The sequence below is a fragment of the Crassostrea angulata genome, chromosome 6 (genome assembly GCF_025612915.1).
Source record: "Crassostrea angulata isolate pt1a10 chromosome 6, ASM2561291v2, whole genome shotgun sequence".
Taxonomy (NCBI): Eukaryota; Metazoa; Mollusca; class Bivalvia; order Ostreida; family Ostreidae; genus Magallana; species Magallana angulata.
In genome coordinates this window covers 43352440-43364035 of record NC_069116.1, presented here as the reverse complement: position 1 = coordinate 43364035, position 11596 = coordinate 43352440, and the positions used below count along the sequence as shown (strand labels likewise).

At 32.8% G+C, this 11596-nt stretch overlaps 1 protein-coding gene across 2 annotated transcripts; it reads left to right on the top strand.

The window, feature by feature from the left end:
- Positions 1–768: 768 nt before the first annotated feature.
- Positions 769–9185, top strand: LOC128189447 (uncharacterized). 2 transcript variants are annotated; one of them, XM_052861059.1, is made up of 11 exons: positions 769–1028; positions 1175–1267; positions 3253–3464; positions 3777–3869; positions 4559–4771; positions 4982–5169; positions 6028–6471; positions 6758–6792; positions 7520–7611; positions 8437–8571; positions 9032–9185. In XM_052861059.1, exons 2-11 carry the CDS (start codon positions 1189–1191, stop codon positions 9059–9061), a joined length of 1521 nt encoding a protein of 506 aa, XP_052717019.1. In that variant the 5' UTR covers positions 769–1028; positions 1175–1188; the 3' UTR covers positions 9062–9185. The 2 variants fall into 2 exon arrangements, with proteins under 2 accessions (XP_052717019.1, XP_052717018.1); XM_052861058.1 differs by having other exon boundaries at positions 771–1028; positions 3250–3464.
- Positions 9186–11596: the final 2411 nt, after the last annotated feature.

Sequence of the window (11596 nt, the reverse complement as noted above, 5' to 3'; positions counted from 1 at the left end):
TTATTAATGTCTGTTTCTATATTAAATCGCATTGAAGAAAATTGTATTAATAGCCTACATCATTCCGTGAATGTTTTGAGGTGATTAAATACTGTTAGGCATGATGAAATGAATGGATTTTCAACCTGACCGTATATATGATTACCTCATAATATTCAAAGAATGAGTCTTTATTACTTATAAAAAAATTTTTAATTCAAGTCCTCTTCTTAATATACTTTCGATGGCGTCAATGAATATTCGAAGGTTAATGTGCATGTAGTCACAGAATAATTTATTCATTATATTAGAATTTATTTTAATAAAACCATAATTATGGGTACTTCGTTTGAGGGGCAACGCTTTCAAGTTTCTTTGCATCATTCATGGTCCCTTTGGTCTTTTAAAGTCGTCGGTCGTCGTTTTGGTTCAGTCCCGTTACGGCGTATGTGTCCTGTTGGATCTTTTTGGTACTCTTTGTTCATGTATAAGTCCTGTGGTCCTTTGTCGATCCTTTTTTTAATCTCCTTTGGTCCATATTGTATTCTTAAATAGACCGCAGCCATTGAAAAATGTTGTTTCCTTTGAACAGAGACATAATAAATAAATAATATTTATGTATCTGCTTTGAAGTTCTTTTTTTTCTTTTATGCTTCTTAGTGGGAAATTGCACCTTCTCGGACCTTTGCGACAGAGCCCGAAAACATTTTTTTTTTTGCTTGGCTGAAAGGCCCGAAAATTGGTCTACTTCTAGATCATTTTCGGTAAACGGACGAACCTCAGACAAAAACATCGGGCTCGGGAGACACTAACCAAATTATGATTATTTGGAAAGTACTGTTAATTAATTAACCATGTTAACCAACGATGGCTATAATTTCATTTCTGTTTTAATCATATATTTCATGGAATCCAACCATTATTTGTAAAGCAAATCGCTCCATTACACTATAGATTAAAACATTAACGCATTTTCGGGTGATTAGTCCAACCCAACTTGTCTGCGTGGAGAGTCACTTTGGAACTCGGTCTTAGTTTAATCACTGAAGGTAAATATGCGACTGAGCTTTTACTTACGTTTATATGATAAGTGGGGAGTCCCTTGAAACATTCTCTAGATGTTTATTCCTCTCTATTTTATGTGGTGTTGTCATATTGTATGAAAATTTAACGTTATCGTTTTGAATATTTACAGATAAATTAGATGACATGGCAGACGTGAAACAAGCAATAGACGACTGGGTTTTAGAATATTCAGTGAAGAACCACCTAAATACAGTTACTGAGGGTACTGTATCACTTGTTTAACTCTAACCTAACTTCATCTATTCAAGTTATTATTATCAGCTGTTACTGCATTTTTATTGGTTCGAACATTGATGTAAATAAAAAAAAAATGGCTGCAGAAGATTCAGAAGTACGCTCATGTCTTCAAGATATAGTGAAACTTGACTTAGAAATTAAAGCTCTCATCCAAGACATTCGTGAATGTGCTCTGACAGAGGACATTTTGGAAGATTTAAATAAAGATGCCAGGCTCAAAATTGGAAAACTGCAGAAGAAGATTGAAGAGTTGGAGGTTTTTGGAATTGAAGCAGACTTAGAAGAGGACAGACAAGTTATTATGAGAGATGTTGATAATCATAAAGATAGGCTGTCTAACATTGTGACGTCACTCAGGCAGTCCAACTTAAAAGCAAAATTTGCAATGGAGAAAGCAAATACAGAAAAGTTGCTCACATCTAGGAATTCAGGCATGCGGCAACGGGCAAGAAATAAGGATGGCTTAGCCAAGCAAGCTTCAGCCATTACCGAGAGTTTGGTCAGCATTAACAAGAAATTAACAGAACAAGTGAGTCATAGTGAAAAAACAAAATCAACATTATTGAGAAGTTCAAACACAGTCACTGGTACAATGGAGGAATTCAAGAATATGGGAGCTCATATAGGAACTTCCCAGAAACTGTTGTCCAAGTACAACCGCAGACAATTAACAGACAAGTTTCTGATATTCCTGGCTCTAGTCTTCTTCACTGCAACTGTGCTGTATATTATTAAAAAGAGATTGTGGTAAAAGCATGTGCAATATGAAAAGTTATTAGACATTTTTTCCAAATATTTGCTTATCATAATATATTGTTCAAAATGGATGAAAGAGATATGAACTTTACATAAACAATTGATTTATCAGATTGAATATTATATAAATAGAATTTTAAAGCAAATTTGTGCAATTAGCAATGTTAGGAAATATCCATGTAATTTATTGGAAAATGTGTTAAGAGAAATACATGTGCATGCATGCCTGTAATTTAAATGAATACAGTCAACATGTATTTATTACTAGAATTCACAAAAAAAACCTATTTATTTCTTATTTATGATGAACATTGATTCTGCTTTGACTTTAGGATTGTGAGATGTATGAAGACAAATTTTGTTGACAAATGTTACATGTATGTTGGTAAGGTGAGACTTTAAATTGTTTAAAATGAAGCTTTGAAAATTAATATTAAGAATAAAGCTTTCGAAAATGAAGCCTATGACTTTATGTTTTGTATCAATGTTGTTGCACTATGGTATGTTTAGAAATACCTCCCTTGAAAAAATATCATATTCTTCAAGTGATTTGTCATTAATTTTGAATCATCATTGCAAACTGTTGATCAAATGATCGTCTCCAACTTGGAGGTTAAGAAAGATGAGAAAAATAGAGCAATTTTAGATACTGACCAGTACATGTAATGCAGAGAGATAACTGTAACCGATGGTGCAGTCTATGAATTGATAGCTCATGGTTTAGCTGACTGACTATGGTCTGAGACAATGTGTATCCACAACATTTCTGCATCTTTAGAAAGACTTTGCTACTTATGGTGATAACTGTAAAATTTAAAAAAGTTTTTTTTTTTCAATGGAAGTCAGAAAAAGTTTCTCCTAAAAAACTGTGTGATATTTCTTCACACAAGTGCTTTTACAGTATGCAGTGTAATAGAACTGACTTAAAAACTGGCTAATCTTTGGCTTGTTAGATTTCTATAAAACTGTAAAGGATTTATTAATGGCTGCTGTGTAATTTGCATAAATTATCATGCATTTCAATTGGAAAGAAAATTTTAAAACTTCATACGAACATCCAAAATTAACTGATGCATGATAATGAACTATAAGTAACTGTTACCGTTACTTATATGATTATTATTTTAAACTTAAATTTAATCAGAAAGCAACAAGTAATCCACAATTTATTTTTTATATTATTTTCAACAGCAGCACTTTCCAGGTACAATGCCAGGTTATCTGCCCTTGAATTACCAGACGTCCAGCTGGCTTGCAGTACAGTACATGACATAATTGATACAGCATTGTCAGATCCGAAGAAGCTAGAACTAGCTGTAGAACTGTTGGACTTCATTTATGTGTCTTGTCCTGAAGCTGTTGTGTTCAAACTTTATTCAAAACTGGTGGTGGGCCTTAAAATGCTGGTAGGTTTACAGATATTAACATATTTTTCTGTGTCGATCAATTTTGCTTGTGACTAATTCAATGTATTTCTTAATGACTATTCAATCCATAGTCATTCTGAAATTTACCAATAGGAAAGCCAATTAATAAAAAAGAAAAAAGAGATTAACTGAAATGGATCATATTGATAGAAAATCTCAATCTTTATCCATTGTGAATAAAGAATGAAAAACATTCCATAACAGGGGTATGTTTATATGTTCTTGGTACAAAACCATATAATTGGGGATTTTCAATAAATAACAGAATTTTGTTGATTTGATTTATCTTAGATTTTACTGCAAATGTTGAAGAACAAAGAAAAGGACTGTCTAGCAATGCTTATGAAGTATTTTCCTCGCACTAAGCCAGATTATCCAGGAGTGGTAAGTGTACTATTACTGAAGTGTTGAATGTGTAGCAAAACTTACGAGGGCCTGATGGACATGGCCATTTTTAGACTGTATTAATCTCCTTTCAAAGGAGAGCTTTGTATAAAATACCATCTTCTCAAGCCACAGGTTTTGTGTCCATTCTATTTCCACAATTCGGGTTGGTGGAAATGGAATGGACACAAAACCTGTAGCTTGAGATGATGTATAAAATATAGGAAAATATCAAAATGTTAACTCTAAATTATGAGAAGTTTTTCTTTACTAGATAATAATATATGGCTAAAGAAATCATGTTTAAAATTTTAAGGTATAGATCTGATGATTACCAAGTAGTCTATTTCACATTCAGCTTCCTTAAATTATTAATATATAGCAAACAGAAAGATAGAGAAATTTATGCCTATCATGAATTTTAATTCATGTCCTGAAAAAATACTTGAATATTAATTGAGCTACATGTGCATTGTATGCCCTAACGTCATGTTAGGGCCATGAATAATTATGATAGAAAAGGAATATTAACATATATATATTAACTTAATTTATGGCTACAACAAAGTAATTCACCCTCTCTGCAAAATTCAAAAAAACATGTTTATGGTTACATAAAATGTCATTTAAATCATCCCAGATTAATTTTATTTTGAACCTTTAAAATGGGATTTATTGTATTTTTACAGTGTCCACTAGAATTGTCCCGTCTTCACATGGTTCACAACAATTTTCGGAAGTTTTACCTCCCTTTGTTGGCAAACTGTAAACAAGCAGAAGCATATTTCCGAGAGGAATTTTCAGACGAATATGGAAATGAGTTCCATGAGGCACTGAAGAAAATGTGCACTTGGTTTGTTGACAGAATTCAAAGTAAATTTCCAAAGCCCATGTTAAGCAAGGTAAGTATTTGTAACATGTAGATTCATTTTTTTTCAGTATTGAAGATTCCATTTTTTTTAAATGAACATTTTTATCAATAAAATTATTTCCCTTGGTATTATATACCAGAAATCTTTGTCGCCTAAAAATTGTTCTATCTATAGTTCAATCTCATTGATTAAAAAAAAGATAAATAAATTAATTAATTGTGCTTAATTCTTTGTTGTAAGATAATGGAAAATCCAGGTTTTCTGAGCGAGTTCCAAAATTCTCCCGACATTCAGATTTTACTGGACATGGTTCATGGCAAGACCAGTTTGACCTCTGGTGACCTTCTGGAAATGTTGACCATGGTGGACCCTGTGAATACACAGGACAGGATTCAGGTTCCTGATACATTTTCTCTATCACCAAGGAGGTGACTCGGCTTACTTGTATCTGCTTCAACATGTTTTCATTTTTGCTTTTTTATGACATGTTTTTGTTTTCTTTTTGCATCCATCGTCGGAAAGCCATGGTGGGTCTTGCTTCTTTTTACCTCAGAAACAAGACTGACTCTGGGTTTCCGACAATGTTTTACAATCGTGTTTTGCTTATTTCCCTTTGGGTACAATTTATATCACTTTTATTTCATGAGATCTTATTTTCACATTTTCATGCAGTGATATTTTTTTTAAAATCAATTTTCAAAACGTCTGAATTGCTGATTAGAATATACATGTTGATGTGTTCATTGATTCATAATTTTTTTTTTTTTTGGACAAGTTGTTACATTTGCATCAAGTGCAAATATAAAGTTTTTTGACATAAAAGTGATATACAAGTATACAGATGGACTTGTGTAACTTGTGTAAATACTGTAAACTCTTCTTTGACATGAGTGGATGTGTTGCAATACATGGTCAGTAAAATTTTCCTTTCACCAAAAAAAATGTTATGAGTTGTTGATAAATAAAATTCAGAGTATATACAATGTACATTGTATGTACAACATAATAATAAGATTCTAAACAATAAACATAAATTCACATGAAAAAAAAATCTAATACCGAGATAGATGACAATCCAAATTACACAAGTTGCACAGTATTAGAACTAATGAGTTGATTGAAATTTATCATTGGTTATTTTGCATTTTCTTAATTTTCTTTTGTTTTGTGTGTGTGTAAATGTGTGATGGGGGGGGGGTGACTGTTGTTTAGCAAATAATCTTAATGTTTCTACAGTGTTTGTGATGAATGAATTCATCCCTGTTTTGTTTTTTTTTAATTTTCAGAATTAGATGTGATTGTGAAGAGAAAGATGTACATACAAGTGTAAATTACCTATCCAAAAATCAAAACAATCATTGTTACAGACAAGAGCAGAAGAATTCTGCCAGGATTTTGTCACAAGAGAGTGACACTAACCATAGAAGCTCTAATCAATCTTTGTGTAGTTCATCATTAGGAAATGATGTTTTTGGAAATGATTATGTCACAATTGCCAAATCTCAGAAATCACCAGATTCAACCGCCTCACCTTCAAATTCTAGCAAAGAGACAAATCATAAGAAATCGAAAAAGAAATTACATGCAGATGGAGAGTTGCCTCTAAAGTCTAATGAGGGATCCTCTTCAAGTGGGACAGTGTTGTATGAGGACTCTTTGGACTGTGGGGTCACCCCATCACCTTTGGAGTATGATTGTTCAGTGGAACGAAGAGACATATCTGAGACTAGGTAAACATTAAATGTAACTGTATGGTGTTCAACAGTTCCCTTTTTTAACACCTTATGCAATCAAAAGTTCATTTTGAATATTTATTTTAAGATAGTTTCAATAAATATTGTATTAAGATCTTTCTTGACATGAATTATCTTTCTTGACATGAATAATTTTTCTTGACATGAATAATCTTTCTTGACATGAATAATCTTTCTTGACATAAATAATCTTGCTTTGTGATTCCTCCCCACCATATACCTGGTACATACTATTTTGATACCTGGTGTTTGCATTTTACAGTGACACAAGAAATGTACTTGGAGTATTTAGGGAAGGTGAGAAGTTATATTTTCTTACTTGGGCTCTTAAAAAGTAACTAGATGGGTATTCCAGTTAAATCTTTGTGGATGAGAAAGTGACAGAATTTGGTTCAGAAATTATTAGAGATATGTTCTTTTCAGTACTAGTAATATGGAGGCAATGTTTTTGTATTATCATGAAAGAAATTTTGTAGCAAAAATTTAGAATAATAATTGTATACTTTAACCAATGTTGGTCACAAAGTTACTATTATGGGGGATTAAAAGGTTTTTATATACTGGTAGTTTATAAACAAAACTTTCTGACAAGAATTGTTGACAGACCAATTCTTAAAACAATATTGAATCAGTTACTGTGTACACCAATTTATTTTGATATTTTTCAAAAAAAGCTAAAATTCATGACCCCAAGGCTTCTTTGCAAGCAAGCTTAATTTTCAGGCTTTGGATGTGAATGATAAAGGGACTACAATATGGTCCATATTTATACATTGAATATCATAGAAAATATTTCTTCTGCAGAATATGATGACTTTGTTATTTGGTGATCATTTTGAAAAAGTAATATTTTAAAAAATGTAAATGCTGTTGTAATTGATATCAATATCAATTTATGTGAAGGTTATATCTATTTGTGTTAAGGTTAGGTCAGATTCTAACATTGTTGCTCAGTGAGTGAGGTGGCTGATGGGCCACTTGAACAACTTGCTGCTACAATTTTAATTTGCTTTTTTTTTGTCAGAAAAAAACTTACCTGTTGTGTCTCTGGAAGATCTGGGTGATGAAGGAATGTCTGTGTCTGACATCGACCAGTTCTCAGATGAAGACAACCAGGTAAAGCCCAACTTACAATACTGTACTCTTATTGTTATTATTTTTAACGATACATTGTATTGCACTCTATGTAGTGTTATTTCAGCATTTTAACCACATTGTACTATTATACATTGTTATTCCATCATTTCAACACTATGCATAGGTTCATTATTGATAATTTCCAAAATATGAATATATCCCTAGAATATATTTAAAAATCATTGATCAGCTTTTTAGATTGTGTACTAAGAGTAGACTAGTCCTAGTTTCCACCTTTTACAGCAATAGAATTTTGTTTTTTGGCAGGGGTGGTTTTTAGACTAACTGTAAACCAACTTTTATTTGCGTGCGAGAAATTTTCGCGAGCTTCGCGACAGTACCGTCATCACGAATATTTGTTGCTGCAAACCAGTCCATGTCACATGTTTGTTACAATGTATAACAAGACAGGTCTAGAGAATGCTTGGTCGTGAACATTAACGGGTAGTTGTCACAAACCAGTTATTAGGAAGTAAATCGCGAAATAAAGTCGTCGCGAATAAAAGTTGGTTTACAGAATGTTTACAGCCTGTCTCTTATAACTTTAGTCAAATGTTACTGAAAGGACCATAGTTTACTATGACCCTAGTTTCCTTATCCCCAGATTTGCTATAATAGCTGTAATACAGTGTTAGTGTATATCAATTATAACCTACTTGATATGTTATTTCTGTATAATCATGTTAAATAAAAATCCATAGCATCTGTATTTTCAGTGTTTTCACAGTTTTTCAAATCTTTAGTTTTACCCACATTGATGATTTCTAATATCACTTTTTCCCCCCATCTCTGTTAACGTTGTAGGTGGATATAGAAGAGTTGACAATTGACTCCTCTGGCAATGATACCGGCACACATCATTACCAGGTGCCAGATATCTGCCGCCATCACAGACAAAGAGTAACCCCTCTGTGTGTTGTCAAGTTGTATAAATCTCAGGTCAGTATATTAAAATGTCTAAAAATCTCTGCCCCCCCCCCAAAAAAAAAATACAGAAGCTTACATGAGGCCAGCAATAGCATTCATCAGTTTGCTCCAAATCTTAATCGCATTTATGTTTATAATAATCTAAAGTCATAATGGCACATTGATAAGGAAATAAAGTTACATATTGAATTATTTTTCAATTCAGATTCACACAATATTTTTCTTGATTCCAATGCAGAATAATACCATGCAGAAAAAAAAGCAAACAACAAACAAAATAAAAACAATAAACAAACCCCAAACCCTCTTGTCTGCAGTTTAATTTTAATGTTTATTAATAATAAAACATTTAATTCCTTTGAATAAAGAAGATTACTTGGTCTGGGCCTTCTTCAGTAATTCATATATATTTTTTGAAAGATATATTCCTTTTTCTTGTACCATATTGATTTGAAGTTTCTTTTCTCTCCAGGTCTTCCAGAAACACAATATTTACTGTTGAAGTAGAGGGAAAGTAGTTCTGATGACCTAAAGACTTATCTGTTGGTCTCTGTAGGAGTCTGGTGATTTTCTGTTGAAGAATTGTTCTTTTAGTGATTAAATAAATATTTATTTATAGCAATCAATATTGTGTTTTTATTCATCACTACTAGTATATTGTACATTGTACAGTATTTTATTTTAAGTTTAAAAAATATTAACTTCTTGAAAATCTCCTTTCTGTGCCATTAAAAAAAAGGACAATTCTACACGTCAAAAAACTTTCCAGAGAGTATTCTCCTGTATATTTCTTATGAGTATCTAATTGCTTGCATTCAACCATAACATCAGTAAGTTGTGTCTAATTAGATAGATTCAGTAAAATTGGCTAAAACCAATAAGTTGCTACATGATACGACCAAATGTGATGATATGTACTGCTTCATCATTTTTGTAACTTTACTGGACTGACCGATAAAATGATCTTGTATGCATTTTCACATAATGAATTAGAAAAGTGACAGATGTCAAATATATCCCCCTCCCCATGGTCTATTCTGGCTCATACTTCACCCACAGAGTGCCATAAGTCAAAGGGTGTGCTGTGAGCTTATATGAAGTTTCTAGGACAAGGTCATATCAGATCACGCAAAAAATCCTTTTTTCAGAGCATATATACTTTCCCCTTCGCCATCATTTTTATTTTATATAAACAGCCTTTAGGTAGAGGATTTGCAGTGACCTTAAACCAAGTTTCAAAGTTGTCAATGTTAAATGTGAGGGTCATAACAGACCCCTTTGAAAATCCATTTTAGACCATAATTTCCCATTGGCTCTATTTTGAACCATTGATCATATTAAACAAAAAAAGAATACCTTTAAGTAAGGGGTAATGGCCTTGAATTTAAGTTCAAAGCCAAATGAAGTCAAAGCCAAATCCTCTGAAAATTAATGCTTTCCATCCTCTTGTCTATTATTTAAGCGGGGCCCTTTGAGGTGGTAACTATCTCAATTATGTCTACTTTCTTTGTTGCATACGAAATATCACGATTGCATATTTCTCAGTTTATTAGTTTCAGTTATATGATAACACAAGGTGATATATCTCCCTCTAAATATTTGAATCCAAGTATCGGATGCTACTGCGTAGGCGTAAGCATTAATGTTTAATATATTTCTCAAAAGCATACCCCTTTTTCTCCCGAATTTTATTATTTATAAGTTTTTATGATACAATAAATTCATAATACAACCGCAAGTATCGCACACGACATCATTAACCGTGGGTCAATCAATAAATCAAACTTGCTGAAGTTTTCTCGTTTTTTATGACGAATTCAGGCCATATTTTGATTTGCTCCTTTACACTTTCGATATGGCTTAGGCACCTATCTGTAAACAACTGCATGTCCTTTAAAAATCGTAGAGTTTTGCTTTAATTCCCATAGTTTCCGTCAATGAGCTTAGATTTAACATTGCAAAGTGGTGTTGCATTGTCAAAAGCAAAAAATGCCTTTTACGGTACTTGACATTTCATTGAACTTTTGGCCAATTAAACGTACGGAAAATAGTTTTTAAAAAATGTAAAACTTTGATTAATGGTTCAATATTCTACCCCCTAACAAACGCAGCGCTGCGACCTTTTATTATAAAGGGATGATCATATCCCAAATCCCATGCACCTAGCTATATTCAAATGATGTTCAGTTGTCACGTGCAGTGTTATGAAATTCACATATGATTTACATGGTGTTGGATATACTTCTTGTACAAGCGGGATGGTCCTATCTCTATCTGCGCTCAGCTGTCTACTCCCAGGCGCTATTGTTCTACAATGTGAACTTTACCTCTGAATTAACACTGTGAACCTGCCCAGAGCTCCAGATTTTGGCAGCAGTCTTTGTAAACGCCGACTTCGTATGTCAGGTCCCTCCATTGCAAAGCGCACACGCCTGCTCTATATTCAGCCTGGTTTACAAAACACTACGACGTGTTGATACACAGTAAGGCTGCAATGCGGCCAAAAGAATGGCGAAAATCGTGAAATTCTCCAGTAACACATCCAGTGACGACATTACTACGACGGTCAAACTGTTTAACTTGGGAATGCGTGTGTGGTTATATGTATACACGGATGCGCATCTTTCGCAGTTGGCCAAAAAATGCAGTCAAAATTTTTTTTTTTTTTTATTTTTTTTTTTTTGACTGAAGAACTTGTGATTTAACTGAATAAGTTCTAGCAACATTATGGTAAAAATTGCTTGCAACTATGCCCTTTTCCGCCTCACAATCACACAGTTCGCTCTATGCCAAATATACAACACAGTCACACATTGGACTGATACAGGTGCGCTCTTATAACCTTGCATGTACATAAAATAGAATACTAATATGATAATGTAATACATGTAATATGATGGAAACGAAGGAAGAAGGGATTCTATGATGCATGTATCAGTGCATTACAATGCCCATTCCATGTGTTCAATAAAATATTCTGTCCACTTTAATTATGATAAAAAAATATATGATTAAAAATATTATAATTAAAATAATT

Excerpts from the sequence above, each read along its gene's own strand:
- LOC128189447 (XM_052861058.1), top strand. The coding sequence starts at position 1,189 with ATGGCAGACGTGAAACAAGCAATAGACGACTGGGTTTTAGAATATTCA. Across the intron at positions 5,170-6,027 it reads TTTTCTCTATCACCAAGGAG|AATTAGATGTGATTGTGAAG; the intron begins GTGACTCGGCTT and ends TTTAATTTTCAG. Across the intron at positions 6,793-7,519 it reads ACTTGGAGTATTTAGGGAAG|AAAAAAACTTACCTGTTGTG; the intron begins GTGAGAAGTTAT and ends TTTTTTTGTCAG.